This window comes from Nomascus leucogenys, chromosome 5 (genome assembly GCF_006542625.1).
Source record: "Nomascus leucogenys isolate Asia chromosome 5, Asia_NLE_v1, whole genome shotgun sequence".
NCBI lineage: Eukaryota > Metazoa > Chordata > Mammalia > Primates > Hylobatidae > Nomascus > Nomascus leucogenys.
In genome coordinates, this window is record NC_044385.1 from 34,071,136 (window position 1) to 34,091,132 (window position 19,997).

Consider the following 19,997-nt stretch of genomic DNA (forward strand, 5'->3'; position numbering starts at 1 on the left):
TTCTGCTCAACTTATTTTTCAAGTATTTATATGTCAGGCACAGTCCTACATGCTGAAGATACATTCATAACACCAAAGCAGTCTCTGGATCATGCAGCTTAGGGTCTTCTCAAGGAATCAAAGAGAAAGAGAGAAAATTATAATTAAAGGGCAAGGGAGGGTTCTTACTTTTAGAACACAAGAAAACAATACTGGCTGTAGGTTTAGAAGCATGATTCTTAAAACTCCTCAGACTGACGACTTCTTAAAATTATCTTCATCTTCATATTTAGAGTGCCACAAGTCTTAAAAACTTGATGGTGAGGATACCACATCCTGAAACAGTTCTCTTTCTCAACTCTGGATCCTAATGCTCACTTCTTCAACCATAAGACTTTTGCATCATGATATCCTCAGTGCCAATTTTTAGAAAGCTTCTTGAATTAAATGTGCCCATAAAATTTTTAGATAATTGATAGCTGGACTGAAATTAGTCAAAGATTATTAATAGCTACATGATCCAGAGACTGCTTCAGTCTTATGAATGTATCTTCAGCAGGTAGGACTGTGCCTGACATATAAATACTTGAAAAATAAGTTGAGCAAAAAAAAGTATGAGGTAATAGATTTTTGGCATGTAAATATGCTTGCCAGGCACTTTAACAGCAAAATGGGGCCGGGCGCAGTGGCTCACACCTGTAATCTCAGCACTTAGGGAGGCTGAGGCAGGTGGATCACTGAGGTCAGGAGTTCGAGACCAGCCTGGCCAACATGGTGAAACCCCATCTCTATTAAAAATACAAAAATTAGCCAGGTGTGGTGGCACATGCCTGTAATCCCAGCTACTCGGGAGGCTGAGGCAGGAGAACCGCTTGAACCCAGGACGTAGAGGTTGCAGTGAGCCAAGATTGCGCCACTGCACTCCAGCCTGGGCGACAAGGGCAAAACTCCATCTTAAAAAAAAAAAACAGCAAAATGGTGGTCAAAAGAGGTAGCAGTTGCAATGGTAAAGGGCACACACATACATCTTTAAATGGGAAAGGTATCAAGAAAAAAGGTAAGGAACCACTGATATTGAAAAGTAACTGTAAAGAGAAAACAACAGAAATGTGAAGCACCATGGAATATAAGATCAAAGGCCAAAAGCAGGCAGTCACATGCTAACAGCCTACAACAGTAAGAGTTCATGAATTCCCTAATGCTTGGTAGGGGAACAGAATGGATTGAAGACCCATCATCAGAACTAATGGTTCTATTGCTATTGACCTGTTGCCCACATCCCTCAATTGCTTTCACATAAGAAAATATAAATGCTTTTCTTTTTATTATGCGCCCAAGTTACCTCTACTACATCTATCTCAAGATATTAAAAAATCATAAATTGTTACTATTAAATATTTGTTAAAATTAAAGAATAGCAGCAATAAGCTTTTGATGATCACTTCATTCTGGCACAAATGCCACTGATGTTGCTATACTATGTGAGATTCTCTGTATCTTGTCCCCAAATCTCAAGGAGGTGTGAAACGTAAAACGTTCTGAGGAAGCAAGTGTCAAGTTCAGTGAATACTGTTATCCTGTAACCAGCCTGGAGAAACCCCTATTCCATGTAGACTACCAGCCAATGGAAACAGGTCATTCAGAATCACTTCAGATTATTCAGAACTTTTCCTAAATCAGAGTATCAATATAGGGTTCAATCAAGAGACAGAAACCACACAGTAATTTGAACAGGGAAAAGTTTAATATAAAAAAAATTAGCCATGAGGCCAGGCGCAGTGGCTCATGCCTGTAATACCAGCACAGCACTTTGGGAGGCCGAGGCGGACAGATCACTTTGTGCTCAGGAGTTCGAGACCAGCCTGAGCAACATGGCGAAACCCCGTCTCTACTAAAAATACAAAAATTAGTCGGGCATGGTAGCCTGTAATCCCAGCTACTTGAGAGGCTGAAGCCAGAGAATCGCTTGAACCCAGAGGTGGAGGCTGCAGTGAGCCATGATTACACCACTGCACTCCAGCCTGGGTGACAGAGCAAGACTTCATCTCAAAAAAAAAAAAAACAAATTATTAGCCGTGAGACTGGAGTCACAATAAGGTAAAAAGAGAACTCTGAAGAATATCCTAGGGTGAGGGAGAATAGCCAAAGAAGGAACAACTTAAAAAGGGGAACTCTTCTTCAAGGCTGGGATTCGGATCTCTGTAGAGAAGGTGTGGTTGCAGCCACTGGATGGAAAAAAAGTTTGCTAGGTTCCCTGGGCCATCGTTGAACCATAGTTGCCAGAAAAACAGGAAAGATTCCTCCAGAATTCAAGCATGCCAAGGCTGGCAGGTGAGCACACAGTCATGGTGTGAGGAACCAACTCACCAGCAAGGTAATGCAAGTCCTGGGGTACCTAGTATCTGCAGTGGGAAGACCATAGGAAACAACTTTCTGGGGTTAAAGCAGGCCAAGGCTAGCAGACAGGCTTGTAGAAGGAGAGGGGGTTATTAGGAGCACACTCTCCAGAAGGGCAACCAGGTCTAGAGTCCAAAATGTGTTGGCAGGGAGGGGGAACAAGGGACACAGGAAACAACTCTGCAAGGTGCTAGCCGGCCAAAGCTGAGGGGCAGATACACAGACAAATTCCGGGTACACAGAAGGAGTCAGAGAGTTAGAAACTCAAGTCTCCCATAGGACTGTGGCACCTTGGTGTCCTTAGCTAGGTGATCACCAAACTGGCTGAGCCTGCAAGCTTATCAAGAGATTGTGTGGCCAAGGCAGAATGGCTCTGGCAACAATGCAAAAAGAGCAAGATAAAACAAAATCCACAGGATACTGGAAGAAGGAAGACAAGCCCCCTATACTCCTGCAATGGAGTGCCCTCCGTTGCTAAGCTTAGCAGTGTATTCACCATAAAGAAAAAATACATGAAAGAATCCTACCCATTAACCAAGCAGGAAATGAAGAAAGAGATCTGAAGCTAAGAAGCAATAAACGGATAACTGGCACAGCCTCTTAGAACCAAGAATTATCACTGTAAGAGCCCCAGGAACTCCAGGCTGATCTTGAAAGGCAACAATTTCCCCAATGTTGATGAGAAATATAGCTGGTATTAGCTATCAGAACACACTCTGTAAAGCCGCTACACAAAAATCAATGTGATATAGACATAGGCATTTATATAACAATAGACAAATAAATGCCACAAAAGAGAAAATCCTTAATTAGTGAAAACTCATATGAAGTCTATACATAACAAAGATAATAGTTCAACTTCATTGAGAAAAAGGTAGATTATCTAACAAGTGATCTTATAAGTCCATTTCATCTCTAAAAAAAAAAAAAGTAAAGTGAAACATCATCTGACACCCTGTTCAAATATAAATTCCTCAAGAATTATTTTTTAAACTTTTTTTTTAACTATTACTATAATAATCATCTTGTAAAACATGTAGGCATTAGGAGACATTTCTAGTCAAGATCAGAAACCCAAAACCAGGAGGTGGGAGGAGAGTACAAAGAGAACTAAACATATAATTGAACATATAAAATTTTGTTTCACTAAAGGTATTATAAACAATTCTAAAATATGTGTATGTCTATATAATACACATGCACATATACATATATATGCAGGTTTGTAAATGATTAGATGTATGTATAAATGTGTGCATTATACCTATGCATATAGATAAATGTATTACATTTCCTATCTCTGGCTGTTGAAAAAAGCTTAGACGCAAGTTGCAAGGAGCATACCTACTGTCCAGATAGTGATCTCTGTAGCAGCCAGGGTCTGGACAGAAAATGAAATCCATACAGCAATTTGAATAGGGAGTCTTATAAAGAATTATTAACTATGTACACAGTATTAACTACTAAGAAGAAATAAAAGACGACTCTTAAGAATGCCTAGGTTGAGGAGGAAACCCAAAGGAAATACCTGAAAGAGGTGCCTCCTCCCCAAGGCTGGAATTCAGATCTCATTGGAGGCAATGTGGCTGTAACCCACTGGTTGTCCCTGACATAGCCATTCTAATATGATAGTAGGAGGGTCAAACTTCATGGGCAAGGAACTACAGGCCGAGACTGGCAAGCAGGAAACTCTATTGTGGTGCCAGCAGATCCAGGCTGGAAGGCAAGGAGCCGCAGGCAGTAACTGACAACAAAATTTCCTAGGGGATGAGTACCACCAGGCATCCCACACATGCCACTGGCAGCACAGAGCAAACAGGAACGGAAGCACGCCAAAACCCTACTTCCTACAGTGTCCTTCCAACACCTTCTACTGACTAAGCTCATCCGTACCAGCTGGAAAAGGAGATCTGACAAGGCAATGAAGGATCGATTTGGAGCTAAAATACAATAAACTGAGAAGGAGCATAGTCTTTAACACCATTATCCACAAAAAGCAACCAGCGTTCCTTGAAGAAATGGTAGATTTCAGGGCAGGAGCAGAATAAATTCAAGATGAGCACTGAACATCTTGTTATGCCTAAAAATAACAAGTGCTGAAATAAAAAAAAAGAAAATAGGATGAGAGGAAGTTACAAGGACAGAGAATCCAGCCTAAAAGGGCTCCTACTGACCAAAGCTGGGACAATTTGTGCATCAAAATAATTAAATGTATTAATGAATTCTAAACTACTAGAAAAAAAAAGATATATGAGTCCAGATCAATTAGGGATAGATGGACAGAATCATGGATACAACATATAGATATACAGACACAGATACACAGCTGTATAGATACACAGAGAAAGGCAGATGCATAAACACAGAGACACAGATAAAGGGAAAAGGAAGGGTAATAGCAGAGGTGGAGGGGTACAGGAATCGGAAAATCATTATTTTGTAACTATCATAAAAACACTGAGTCAGGCAAGAATCATCAATGGATGCTAAATCCAGGGGATAATTTTGTTTTCATGACCTTACAAATATCTCCCCAAAGGTTACTTATTAGCTTCAAGAAAGAAAAAAAAAATGAATATACATTGTGTAGTAGTCTGAAAAATGGTCCCCCAAAGCTAATCCCTAGAACCTGTAAATATTACCTTATTTGGAAAAAGAGTCTTTGCAGATATGATGAAGGATCTCGAGATGGGGATATTATCCTGGATTATCTGGATGGGCACTAAATGCCTCATAAGTGTCCTTATAAGAGAGTCAGAGGGAAATTCCACAAAGAGGGAAATATGAAGATGGAACGGAGTGAGGTTTGAAGTTGAGGACCCTGAAGACTAAAGTAATGCTGCCACAAGCCAAGGAATGTAGGCAGCTACAAAATGCTGAAAGAGGCAAGGAATAGTGTCTCTCCTCTGAAAAGAGCACATCCCTGCCAACACCTTGATTTCAGCCCAGTGATACCAATTTCAGACTTCTGGCCTTCATAACTGTGAGAAAATAAATTTCCATTGTTGTATGCCACCAAGTGTATGGTAATCTGTTATGGCAGCCCCAGGAAACTAACACAGTGGAAAAGCTTGACAATAACTTGACCAAGTGACACAAATTCATATCACTAATGAGGGGCAGACAGACATTACGTGCCTTCAGATGAGATACTCTGAGGACACCTATGCAGTATCCTGCTACGAAGAATTCATAACCTAGAACTAAACATGAGAAAACATCAGAGAACCTAAAATGAGAATCATTCTCTTTAAAAAGGGGGAAAGGGATATGGATAGAAAGGGAGAAGGTATTCCTCAAAAATGCCAATATAATGAAAAACAAAAAACGGCTATAATAACATTCCAGATTAAAGGAGACTAAAGACAGTGACTAAATAAAATACCAATCCTAGAATGGATCCTATCCCAGAGAGAAGAAAAATGACATTAAAAGGTCAACTAACAAAACTGCAATACAGATGGTAGATTACATCAAAGTATTGTATCAATATTAAATTTACTCAAATTGATAACTGAACTCCATTGATGTAATAGAATATCCCTATTCTTAGTGAAGAACTGAAGTGCTTAGGAGTAAAGGGACATGAAATTTGGAATATAATTCGGAATAGCTCATTAAAAAATTATAGCCAGGTGTGGTGGCTCACACCTGTAATCCCAGCACTTAGGGAGGCTAAAGTGGGAGGATCACATGAGTCCGGGAAGTCGAGGCTGCAGTGAGCCATGACTATGACACTGCACTCCAGCCTGGACAACAAAGTGAGACCTTGTCTCAAAAAAAGTTAAGAAATTAAAACTTAAAACTTAAAATAATGTAAAATTATGTGCATGTATTTTATGTGTGTGCTGGGGGAGAAAGGGGAAGAGGGAGACAGAAGAGATAGAGGAAGAGAGGGAAAAGGAGAGAGGGAAGGAGAAAGAGCAAGAGAGACACCAGCAAATGATAAAGTAAATGGGATAAAAGCTTAACAATAAGTGAATCTGGTTGGAAAGTATAGAGGTGTTCTTGTACTATTCTTCTTCTTGCAACTTTCTGTAAGTTTGAAACATCCCTCATCTCCACAGGCTGCCTGAGTGTTCTCACCATACAGCAACCAGTTTCCCCAAAACATGTAACAACACATGGAGGGGAGGTGGGAGCATGAGCACACAAGATGGAAGCTACAGTCTTTTTTTATAACCTAATACTGGAAGTGACATACCATCCCTTCTGCATATGCTGCCAGTCATACAGACTAATCCTGGTTCAATGTGGGAGGGGACTTCACAAGAACATAAATACCAGGAGACAGGGACCACTGGGGGCCATCTTGGAAGCTGGCGAACACAGACCACTCTTTGGCCTCAAAGATTCACACCCCTCCCACATACAAGATCTCCTCACCCTCCTCCTAAGGTCCCCAAAACTCTCATCCCATTATGGCAGCAATTCAAAGTCTAGAATCTCATCATCTAAATCAGATCCACATGTGATTGAGGTTCTTCAGGTGTCATTCCCTAAGTGTAGCTCCTTAAGTACAATCTTCCTAACCTGTGGAACTATAGACAAGTTACCTCCCCTCTACCCACTCAATACACAATAGTGGGATAGGCATGGAATAACTGCTATACACATTCCTGTACAAAAAAGGGAGTCAATGCAAAGAAGTCAATGGGTCCACAGTAATTCTGAAATCCAGCAGGGTAAATGTTGGAAGTTTCTGATTAAGGCTCACAGGCTGGGAATAAATTCTCCAAGGCTATGGCTCTGCCCTCTGAGCTTCTGGTTCCACCCTCTGAGTCATACCTCCTTTTCGGTGAAAAACAGCAAGGTGTGTGGCTTCATGGTTGTTTTTAGCCTTCCTTCCAGTAAAATTTGGGGGAGACAAAAGTCTCTTTTCACTTTGTACTGCTTTTGTGCTTGTCAGTCCAAGCTAACAATGTTTCTGCACATATAATTACTTATAACTTTTTTGTGGGGGGTCACCTGTGACTCTTATTGGGGTTTACTCAATCAGACAAAAGTGATAGCCACAAATCTCAAGTTAAACCCTTCTGTAGCTTTGGCTTCTTCTGAGTTGGCAGAGGCTTACACTTCCACCAAGCCCTACTATTTGAGAGGATCTGTAAGGCACAATCTTAATCTTAATTGAGAGCATTTTGTCTGAATGAATCTTTCTGAGGTCTTAAGAAACATTTTAGTTCACAATGGGCTTCATCTTTAGTCCATATTTGCTCAGAAGTCATTTCTTAATTTTAGTACTCTCTGCTATGCAGAAAGACAGCATTTTCAAAACAAGTCCTCGGACCTTTTTGTTTAACAATCCTTCCTTTAGTTTCTCTCTCTCCTTTCACATTTTACTATGAGCAGCAAGAAGCACCATACTGTAAACACTCTGGGTGGAAATCTCTTCAGCTAGCTTACCCAGTTCATTTGCAAAGTACATTTTCAACTTTCCACATAACTGTAGGCAACAGTGTTGCTAAACTTTCTGCAACTACGTAAGAGGGATCTTCCCTCCAGTTTCCAGTAACACTTACCTAACTTCCTTGAGAATCCTCAATTGCAGTCTTACCAAATACCATGAGGATCCAGTTAATCACTTCTTTTTTATATCATTTATTTTTTTGAGACGGAGTCTCGCTCTGTTGTCCAGGCTAGAGTGCAGTGACACGATCTCGCCTCACTGCAAACTCCACCTCCCAGATTCATGCCATTCTCCTGCCTCAGCCGCCCGAGTAGCTGGGACTACAGGCACCTGCCACCACGCCCGGCTAATTTTTTTTTTTTCTTTTTTGTATTTTTAGTAGAGACGGAGTTTCACCGTGTTAGCCAGGATGGTTTCGATCTCCTGACCTCGTGATCTGCCCAACTCGGCCTCCCAAAGTGCTGGGATTACAGGCATGAGCCACCGTGTCAGGCCCAATTAATCACTTCTTCAAGGCACTTCAGGCACTCACCAACACTCCTCAAAGCCCATAGCTCATTTCAAGACCACTCTCCACATTTTCAGTTTTGTTACAAACTCTATTAAGTAGTTATTGCTGTGTAACAAATTATCCCAAAACATAGTAGCTTACAAGAAACATTTACTATCTCACTCAGTCTCTGAGGGTCAGGAATTCAAAAGTGGCTTGGCTAGGTGGCCCTAGCTCAGGCCTCTCAAGAGATTGCTGTTAACTGTCAGTCAACGTTGCAGTCATCTCGAAGTTCAACTGGGACTGGAGAATCTGCTCCTAAGTTCATTCACATGGCTGTGGCAGGCTTCATGCTTGCTAGTTTTTGGCTAGATGCCCCTGTTCCTCACCATGTGGGTCTTTTCATAGGCTACCAGAATGTTCTTAACCACAGGAAAAGCTGGTATCCCTCACAGCAAGTTATGAGAAAGAGAAAGGAAAAAAAAAAAAGACCTTAAGAGAGATGCCACAGTCTTTCATAAATCAATCTCAGGAATGACATATACCATCACTTTTGTTACTGGTCATACAGACCAACCCTGGTACCATCTGGGAAGGTGCTATGGTTTGGATATGGTGTGTCTGACCCCACCAAGTCTCATGTTGAAATTTGATCCCCAATGTTCAAGGTGAGGCCTCCTGTGAGGTGTTTGGATCACGGGAATGGATGTCTCATGAGTGGCTTGCTGGTTCTCACTCTTAGTTCCCGTGAACTAAACCTGTTGGAAAAAGCCTGGTACCTCCTCCTCTCTCTCGTTTCCTTCTGTCATCATGTGGTGGCCTCTCATTCCCCTTCTGCCATGAGTGGAAGCAATCTGAGGTCCTTCCTAGATGCAGATGGAGGCCCCATGCATCTTTTACCTCCTGTAAAACCATGAGCCAAATAAACCTCTTTTCTTTTTAAGTTACCCAGCCCTGGGTATTCCTTTGTAGTAACACTACACAGACTAAGACAGAAGGGAAGACACAAAGGTGTGAATACCAGGAGACAAGAATCATAGGAAGCTATCTTGGAGGCTGGCTATCATAAAAGGCATGGTCCAAATATTTAGCAAACTAAAATGTGGCATGATTTCAATTCCCTGATGTAGTATAAGGAAAACAGAGACTTCACTTACACATTTTTCTTATGTTGGCACAGTAATTGTAACAACTGAACCTTGCAGAACAAAATGTAATTGTGATATACTACCTGACGTTATAATGAACAATATTTGCTCTGTCATAATAACGTTATAAGGTGGGGTGCATTGGCTCACGCTTATAATCCCAGCAGTTAGGAAGGCTGAGGCAGGAGGATTGCCTGAGCACAGGTGTTAAAGACTAGCCTGGGCAAAATGGTGAAAACATGTTGCTACAAAAATTACAAAAATTAGACTGGCACGGTGGCACGTGCCTGTAGTCCCAGCTACTCGGGGGGCTGAGGTGGGAGGATCACTTGAGCCCAGGAGACGGAGGCTGTGTGATCGCACCACTGCACTCCACCCAGGGTGACAGAGTGAAACCCTGTCTCAAAAAATAATAATGTTATAAATAATGTTTATTAAATTCTAGCTTTGAGAATTATTCTATACGAGCTTAATTATGACTATTAAAGAAAATATAAATATTGCCACCTTTGACAAATGTTAAAATATAAGTACAGATTTCAAATGTTAAGTGGTGAAGAGAGCTGAAGAAATAGGAAGATCAAAAATGCTATTAGAATCATCTTAGACAAATGATATTGTCCACACTTACGGAACGAGAAATAAAGTCAATAGAAAAACTAAAAATATTATGTAATAATACAGAGAAACAGGGTAAACAAGCTAAATCCTTACCCACCAGAGTAGTGAGTCAATAGATATGTAAAAGTTGTTAAATCAAGAAAAAATGGGCCAGGCACAGTGGGTCACGCTTGTAATCCCAGCACTTTGGGAGGCCAAGGAGGCCAGATCACCTGAGGTCAGGAGTTCGAGACCAGCCTGCCCAACATGGCAAAACTCCGTCTCTACTAAAAATACAAAAAATTAGCTAGGCATGGTGGCAGGTGCCTGTAATTCCAGCTACCCCGGAGGCTGAGGCAGGAGAATCACTTGAACCCAGGAGGCAGAGGTTGCAGTGAGCCGAGATCACACTACTGCACTCCAGTCCAGGCGACAAGAGTGAAATTTCATCTCAAAAAAAAAAAGAAGAAAAAAAGAAAAAATGATATAAGCTTATTACAGATACAGATATAAGTACTTGAAAAAAAAGGATTAAAATTCAGTTATGTCTAGAAGCAAAACTAGGTGGAGGGAAGGAGCAGGAAACTTGTTTTTATTGTACATTCTTCAATACTACCTTTGTGTTTTGTTTTTATTTTACTTAGCCACGTGCCTCTTTAAAAGTTATCTGCCAGGCGTGGTGGATCACAGCTGTAATCCCAGGACTTTGGGAGACTGAGTTAGGCAGATCACTTAAGCCCAGGAGTTCAAGACCAGCCTGGGAAACGTGGTGAAACCCCATTTCTACAAAACACAGAAAAATTAGCCAAGCATGGTGGTGTGCACCTATAGTCCCAGCTACCTGGGAAGCCAAGGTAGGAGAATCACCTGAGCCCAGGAAGTCAAGGCTACGGTGAGCAAGATCACACCACTGTACTCCAGCCTGGGTGACAGAGTGATACTCTGTCTCAAAACATAGTAATAATAATTTAAAAGTTATTCCAATGTATAAAGGACAATGATGTTACAATTATTTGAAACAACAAGGCAATATGCATCAAAAGTCTCAAAAATATGCAGACCCCTTGACTGAGTAATTCTCCTCCCAGGAATTCACCCTACTGTACACCTGCACAGTAATGTATGAATAAGAATAGTAACTGCAGTGTTATTTATAACAGCAAAAGGCCAAAAGTAATATGCCAGTAAAAGATTGGTTAATAAATCAGTTCAAAAACTGGAATACTATGTACATATTAAAATTAGTAATGTAGATCTTTTTATTGACATGAAAAGACAATCATAATATACTGTCACATAAAAAATAAAGAAAAAATATATATACTGTTATATAAAACCAGGTTACAAAATCATATGCAGCAAGATTCCATTTTTGAGGTTTCTATACATAGATGGGTAAAAAGGCATACACATATTCATAAGCACAAAAATACACCATACACACACACTGATACAGATTCTAGAATAATATGCCAAAATATTATACTATCTAGGAGATGGTGTTATTGCTGAATTTCTCTTTATGTTTTAAGTATTTTTCTGTACCATCTGAGTTATTTGCATATACTACTTTCATAACCTGAAAAAAAATTGTCTAGTTTGAAAAATAAATGTGCATATACCTTGACATATGCAGAAATTGGTTGCAAAAAGTAATAGGATAAAATGTTCTGGCCGGGCACCGTGGCTCATGCCTGTAATCCCAGCACTTTGGGAGGTCAAGGCGGGCAGACCACTTGAGGTCAGTAGTTCGAGACCAGCCTGGCCAACATGGTGAAACCTCGTCTCTACTAAAAATACAAAAATTAGCCAGGTGTGGTGGCAGACGCCTGTAATCCCAACTACTCGGGAGGTTGAGGCGGGAGAATCACTTGAACCCAGGAGGTGGAGGTTGCAGTGAGCCAAGATTGCGCCACTACACTCCAGCCTAGGTGACAGAATGAGACTCCATTTCAAAAAAATTCTGTCCATATAAGAACATTTACGTTAGAGTTATAGAAAAAAAAACATGAATATTCTATACTTCCAGTCAAAATCCAGACAGGTGACAGAAACTACACCAATTATTTTGACACAGAAATTTAATATAAAAAACTGTTACCTAGGTATTTGAAAACTGATGAGGCAAAAAAAAAAAAAAATACTAAGGTATCAAAAAGAAGTTGCAAGAAGCAAATACTAGAAAACCACACCATTCATACTATAAGCAAGGTGTCAGGGAAACGTACAAAATGAGACTTAATTTTAAAAAAGAAAGAATTTTAAAACTATAAGAATAATTGAATATCACCTTTTCTTACGTTCCTACAGGGTTTTTTATTTGGTTGGTTGGAACCGAAGTTGTTTTGTTTCATAGACAGGAAGAGTAAATATATTCTGGGTACACAAAACTATAACAAGAACAAGAAAAGACAATTTCAAGTGCTTGTTGAACAATATGAATTATCTCAATAAGTAAAGGGGCTTCTGACTTCATAGTGTAGTTATGTTAGAGTTCAGTATATATACAAAATTAATTATCATTTTTTTAAATTACAATTTCAAAATAATCACTTACCAAACACTATTCCTTTAGCAAATGGAGGAAACAACTCTGAATGTCGGAATAAGTTTTTGTGAATTTGCCATAGTTCTTTGTGTAGTTTCTTAAAATCACTGTATCTCTTCCATACAATTATCTAAAGAGAGAAAAAAATTAAACGTGTATCTCATAACCATTTAGGTTCAGATATCTGAACAACAAATAATCTTTTCACTAAAGTGTTCAAAAGTGTCATGCAAAGGCAAACACATGTCCTAACCAATATGATTAACTGACTGAAATTAACTAATAATATTTGTTTTAAAAATATAAGGCAGATTCCTGCTGACCAGGGGTACAAAAAAATAAAGTAAAAATATATTACATATAAAGCCGCAATTCTTCCTCAAACTATTCTGTTTCGGTTTCAAATTTTCATTTTAAACAAGTATGGGTTTATTCATACTGGAAAAATATTCAACCCAGTATGGAGAAGATTTATATTATATAAAATGTCACTTCATCTGTTCAAAAACCAATTACAGTTGGCCTGCAAATGAGTTAGATGTCAAAACATGTATTCTTTCTCAAAATAAAATATTTATAAAGACAAAATAATTAATTTAGGCAATTTTTAAACAAAAGTACATACTCAGTATTTGCCTAAAAGGATAAACTGGCCGGGTGCAGTGGCTCACGCCTGTAATCCCAGCACTTTGGGAGGCCGAGGCGGGCGGATCACCTGAGGAGTTCAAGACCAGCCTGGCCAACATGGTGAAACTCCGTCTCTACTGAAAATATCAAAACTAGCCGGGTGTGGTGGTGGACGCCTGTAATCCCAGCTATTCGGGAGGCTGAGGCAGAAGAACTGCTTAAACCCAGGAGATGGAGGTTGCAGTGAGCCAACACAGTGCCACTGCACTCCAGCCTCAGCCACAGAGTAAGACTCTGTCTCAAAAAAAAAAAAAAAAAAAAGGATAAACTGAGTAACACTGAAGAAATAGCTATGCAGCAAGCAATTAACATGGACTTTCATGTCATAAATCTTAATTTACACTAGTAATAAAATGTCTGCAGGCAAGCTGAATCCTGACCAGAACATCATTAAAATTAGTATATTTTTAAAAAACAAAATAACAATCATCTAGATTAGACGACATGTAAAAGTGCGTTTTCCTTCATTAGTCTGAATTATTATTTAACCTCACTCAGATTATATCTAAAAAAAAAACCACTTTGTAAAGAAAAAGGATTTGAAACATGGCCTTGATATCACAGATTCAGCCCCTCAGTCTCTAGAAAATTGGGTAAAATTGAGTTTTAAATCCCATTATTTCAGATACTGGGGTCTTTAATTCTGAAAAGCTTAATCATCTCAGTTTTAACAAAGTTTTCTAACAAGTTTTTCATGTACAATAGAGTATAATACTAATGAGCAAATAACAGGTCAAGCAGGTAACCAGGTGTGATTTAAGAGATTCCTGCCAAAAAACCTACTCTCTCTGCATGTATAAAATTCTTCAGCAAACATTTTCATGCTGCCAAATTCTACCTTAATTAATGTTTATTGTTTTTAATATAGTTATAATCCTAGGAGGCTAGGCAGACCATAATAATGAATTTTTTTTATTTTTTTTATTTTTTTGAGACAGTCTTGCTCTGTCGCCCAGGCTGGAGTGCAGTGGCGTGATCTCGGCTCACTGCAAGCTCCACCTCCCAGGTTCACGCCATTCTCCTGCCTCAGCCTCCCGAGTAGCTGGGACTACAGGAGCCCGCCACCACGCCCTGCTAATTTTTTTGTATTTTTAATAGAGACAGGGTTTCACTATGTTGGCCAGGATGGTCTCGAACTCCTGACCTCGTGATCCGCCCACCTCGGCCTCCCAAAGTGCTAGGATTACAGGCTTGAGCCACTGCGCCCGGCCAATATTGATTAATTTTTAAAAACTGCTTCCTCCTGATGCTTCCCTTGTATTCATTTACTCAACAACAACAAGAGGCACCAAACAAATATTTCTATGGCCCTAGTTTCCACTAAGCATCATATTGTCACAAAGTATGAAGAAAAGGGAAATACAGGTCCTGCCTTCAAAGAGTTCACAGTCTAGTTAGGAAGAATAAGCCAACACACCATAAGACAACAACATCATCAGATGGCTTGAAAAATGCTGAGAGGGGCAGCCCAAGAGTGCTGTAGATGTAGTACCTAAATCAGCCTTGTACGTCTGAGAAGCCTTCACAAAAAGTACTACCTTAGAGAGTCCTGAAGGGAAGTGGTCACTAGACTGAAAAAAATAAAATAAAAAGGGAGGGAAGTGGGGGTGAAGTTTCTAAAAGAAGAGTGAGATGCTAAGTATATATTACTAAATGAAGACAATTAATTTAGGCAATTTTTAAACAAAAGTACATACTCGGTATTTGCCTAAAATGATAAGGAAACTGAAGAACACTGAAGAATAAATAGCTGTGTAGCAAGTTTTCCTACAGAATGGTGGTGCCATGCCCTGAAGTGAACAGCAAGGAATACGCAGCAGTTCCGAGGCAAGAAAGAGGTTCAGTTTTCAACACATTTGACTTAGGAGCTCATGAGGGAGCTGCTTGGAGCTATTCAATGAGATAGACAGGTTTAGGGTTGAAGAACAAAAACTGAGCAGGATCTATTAGCCTGTAGATTAAAAGATCAGTAGCAGATAGGCAGTAATCACTCAGGAAAGGTTTCTCAGCATATGCAATGAGATGTGAGGATTCTAACAATGAAATGATGGGAACAAAAATTGTTATTTTTATATTTTAAAAATATATCAAATTACAATCGCACGACATTGCCAAGGAATTAAAGGAGAAATGGTTGATGGGCTTATGTAAGCAGTACCTTGTATAAGGTAAATGTCATTATAAACTGGACATTACATAAGGTTAAGGTCGTTATGACCTGGACGTGGAAGTTATTCAAAAGATGTAGCTCATGGAAACAATTAGATTTGCAGATAAAATTTTTATTCTAGGCCGGGCGTGGTGGCTCACACCTGTAATCCCAGCACTTTGGGAGGCCGAGGCGGGTGGATCATGAGGTCAGGAGATTGAGACCATCCTGGCTAACACAGTGAAACCCCATCTCTACTAAAAATACAAAAAATTAGCTGGGCGTGGTGGTGGGTGCCTGAAGTCCCAGCACTCGGGAGGCTGAGGCAGGAGAACGGCATGAACCCGGGAGGCGGAGCTTGCAATGAGCCGGGATCGCACCACTGCACTCCAGCCTGGGTGATAGAGCAAGACTCCACCTCAAAAAAAAAAAAAAATTTATTCTAGTTAAAGTCATTTTTAAATACTGCAAGACAAACTTAAGGAGCAAATTTTAACAATTTAATCATAATAATTATTAAAATACCATGGTATATGAACCAGTAGTCTGTCAGAGCAAGAATTAGAACCCCCCAGGGTGAGAATCTGTGTTTCTTCACCATGCCCTAATTTATTCACTCTCATATTCCTTCTTCTCAACCCTAGGGCTGCAGAACCAAAATACCTAACAGCATCGCAAATTGTCACAACCACTGCCCTCTTTTCTTCTTACTCCTTCTAAGTTTTGAGGTTTCCAGAAATCTTCAAAATACAAAAGCGAACAAAGGTATACTCCCACTACAACAGCAAGTACTGATGTTCATATCTGGACTACACAAAGTCCTGAGAGACATATAGAAATTATTTTCTCTAATTAATGTTCAATACTTTCCCATTGAAAAAATAGGTCTATAACACCTATTTCTTTATTGAACCAAGTCTCCATGAGTTTCTTATTTATTAAAGTTACTCTGAAGAAAATGTCTCAATGAAATATTAATTCAGTGACAACCATATAAAACATACAAATAAAAGCTTAATTTTAAAAACATTCCCTTAAATATTTTTTACATAAATGTTTCCTTTTCAGATAATTACACTTAATAACACCAAGAACTTTTTAGATTCCTGTATTTTACAGAACCACCAATTGAATTAACTTTGTCCTTTTCACTCTCACATAGTTTTAATATTTAAAATTTGCTGGATTATCTCTTCTTACAACCAAAATCACTACCATACCATTTGCTAACAGATTTTATTTTCCCTCTTTTCAAGAGCCTTTCCTTTCCCCTGATATATTTCTGAGTGTGTACCTATTTTCTAAAACGATTTTTTCTCACACTTGTAATCACAGCATTTTGGGAGGCCGAGATGGGCAGATCGCCTGAGGTCAGGAGTTTAAGACCTGCCTGGCCAACATGGTAAAACCCCGTCTCTACTAAAAATACAAAAATCAGCCAGGTGTGGTGGCGGGCGCCTGTAGTCCCAGCTATTCAGGAGGCTGAGGCAGGAGAATCACTTGAGCCCGGGAGGCAGAGGTTGCAGTGAGCCGAGATCACGCCACTACACTCCAGCCTGGGTGACAGAGCGAGACTCCATCTCAAGAAATAAATAAATAATTAAAATAATAAATAAATAATAAAACTATTTTTTAATAAAGGATTTAAAAGTTAGAGATTTCTGACATAATACATAGAAAGTCCTGTTAAAGTTCTTTTCCTTTCCCAAATTTCACCAGTGAAATATCCTACCTGTAGAGAGAAACAGGTATAGGTTAATTTGTTTAAAAAAGGGTGAAGGGGACCAAAACCATCTCTTCTTCACTTTTCTGCTGTCTATTCATGTTCTACACAATCTACTGAATCAGAGGCCACAGATCTTTTAGCATTCTTAGGAAGAAAACACTGATGTGGTGGCATGTGCCAAGGTATATATAAAAGAAAAACAACAAAATTTCTCCTATTTTATAAGGCTAGCATATTACTAGCCCTACATTTTGTTGAACTATCAGTACATCTAGTCCTCAATAGCCCTTGTGAAGCCTTACTATATAGTCTAAAGCAGTAACAAATGAATAAGTTAATGGAGAGGGAAAGTGAAAGGAATTCACTCTAAGTGGTGAATTCCTCTCCCAAATAAGAATTCTAATGTTTAAATACACTAAATGGGAAACTAAAAAAAGTACTGTTATAATTTTAAGATTATTCTATATTTTAAGAAGCCAACTAAATAGAAAACTTTTAAAAATTTATACCACTTCTAACAAAGAACCATGCAATTGTCTAACTAAAAGACACTTACAAGAGTTTTCTGATGAATGGTTCACCAACAGTTGTTATTATAAAAGAGTTTTCCCGAAAAAAGGACTAAGAAAATGGCAGAGAGTATGTTCATGGATAGGTTGGTTCAGGATTCTCCCTGGAAAATGGGAACATCAAGCTACAAACTACAGTACAGCAATCAGACAATGCATTCAAAGGAAATACACCCATTTTCAATATTAAGAGTTGTAAACTAGAAATCTAAAGAACAGTTCACACTCATCAACTGATAGAAGTAAAGACAGAAAAGTACTTTAATCAATGGTGCAAATTACTTTCACTGATACATATATATGTATATATATATTTTTTTCTTTCAAAATAACAATATTACAATATTCTTTCTGTTTCCTGGTAGGAAGGAATTGTCTTAAAACTCATCAGGAAAACAGTATTAAATCTATTTTTTTTTTTTTTGAGACAGAGTCTCACTCTGTTGCTCAGGCTGGAGTGCAGTGGTGCGATCTCAGCTCACTGTAACCTCTGCCTCCCAGGTTCAAGCAATTCTCCTGCCTCAGCCTCCCAAGTAGATGGGATTACAGGTGCCTGCCACCATGCCCAGCTAATTTTTGTATAAAAACATATCTGTTTTAAATCATAGGGCAAAAACAACTATGAAATCAGACATAGCCAGAAATGATAATGTATAAAATTTAAATATTATCTAAACCTGGGGCCATACACTCATATCAACCAGTACCAAAGAGCCACCTTAAATGTATGAATCAAGCCAGGTATTTTCTGTAGCGTAGTGGGACCTGTGGCTCAACAGAAAGAACCTACCACCCAAAGACATTTAATTGTGGAAAAAAAACAACAACACTGTTGCAGAATCAGGACTGTAAACTTAAAGTATCTGTTTTAAACACATTAGGGAGGGGGAAAAAATCCTGATATATGTCCTAGTCTTAGTGAAAATGAGCAGGGACTAAAATGAAAATAAATCAAGAAACATTCAAAGCAGCAAGCTCCTCAGTAAGGATTCCTAAAGATATACAACAAGCACAAAGTAAATACAAATAGAGAATTCTACAATTTTAAGCAAAACATAACAGGCTGGTACCATTATAGAAAGAAGGAAAAAAAATGAAAAAATTCACAGAAGAATCTGCAAAACTAACTTAAAGTTTTAAAAAAAAGAAACATCTACACCTAAAGCAGTTTTCCAAGATGTCAACATGTCAATTCAATATAAAAGTAAAAGCAGGTGGAGGCCCAAAATTTATTGTTAGAATCTTTAAAATAAATATTAGTTACCAAATACTTTTTATTACACAGGCATTATGATCTTGAAATGGGTAAATAAGGGCCCTTAAGTGACACTGAAATCTTGTAAATACTAGTTACCAGAACAACTACCACTTAGTAAACAGCACCATAATTCATTAAATTCTTATTTATATAACAACACCTACTAAAACTTAACAATTACTTAGTAGGTCTCAAATAGTACACTTCAGCTACTGTTTTGTGAAATCAAGACAATCTTCACGCAAACATATAAAGACTGATGTACAGGCTGGTCACAGTGGCTCACGTCTGTAATCCCAGCACTTTGGGAGGCCGAGGCAGGTGGATCACCTGAGGTCAGGAATTCGAGACCGGCCTCGCCAAAGTGGTGAAACCCCGTCTCTACTAAAAATACAAAAATAGCTGGGCGTGGTAGCAGATGCCTGTAATCCCAGCTACTCGGGAGGCAGAGGCAGGAGAATCACTTGAACCCGGAAAGCGGAGGTTGCAGTGAGCCAAGATCGCGCCACTGCACTCCAGCCTGAGCAACGAGAGCAAAACTCCGTCTCAAAAAAAAGAGATTGATGTACAAATGATTCAGGTGATTTCCTCAAAAAAGCATTTAGTTAAATTTTTATCAAATACATAAAATAAAATCTTTATATAAACGTTACCTCCTGGACATCCTCTGGATTTCTTCGTGAAACAACCTAAAACAAAACATACATAGAAATTTCTAATCATTATCAAAATTTAAGATTTCATATTTGTATAATTAACTTTCAATAGTATTTGTATGAAAAATTCAATTTGCTTAAAAAAATAAACATGGTATCATTTATCCAAAACTCAGCTATATAATAACTTCACTATCTGAAATACATACTGTTAAATCAAGTTTAACCTAAAGTTACCTCCCTTAGGCTACATATTTTAAGTTTGGCCTAAAAGTTTCTCTGTACATAATGAACAGAGAAATAGATATGTAAATAATGTGTAAAGACTGTAACCTACTCTGGCACCAATCACCAAGTTTTGGCCAAAGAGAGCCAACTGT

The 19,997-nt window shown here is 38.8% G+C and overlaps 1 protein-coding gene across 7 annotated transcripts in view; it reads right to left on the bottom strand.

Moving 5' to 3' along the window:
- The window catches only part of RPS6KC1 (ribosomal protein S6 kinase C1), a 242,999-nt gene that overhangs the window by 203,509 nt on the left and 19,493 nt on the right, over positions 1-19,997 (bottom strand). For 4 of the 7 annotated variants that reach the window (XR_004030093.1, XM_030812883.1, XM_003265117.4 and 1 more), the window contains exons 2-3: positions 19,615-19,650; positions 12,582-12,702 (exon numbers count right to left, since the gene is read on the bottom strand). Coding sequence is in view for 3 of the 7 variants with exons in the window: in XM_030812883.1 (XP_030668743.1) it covers positions 12,582-12,702; positions 19,615-19,650 (157 nt within the window). In the remaining 4 variants the exon portion in view is untranslated. Of the gene's footprint in view, positions 1-12,581; positions 12,703-17,690; positions 17,808-19,614; positions 19,651-19,997 lie in introns of all 7 variants that reach the window. The other 3 variants (XM_030812887.1, XM_030812885.1, XM_030812886.1) reach the window with 2 other exon arrangements.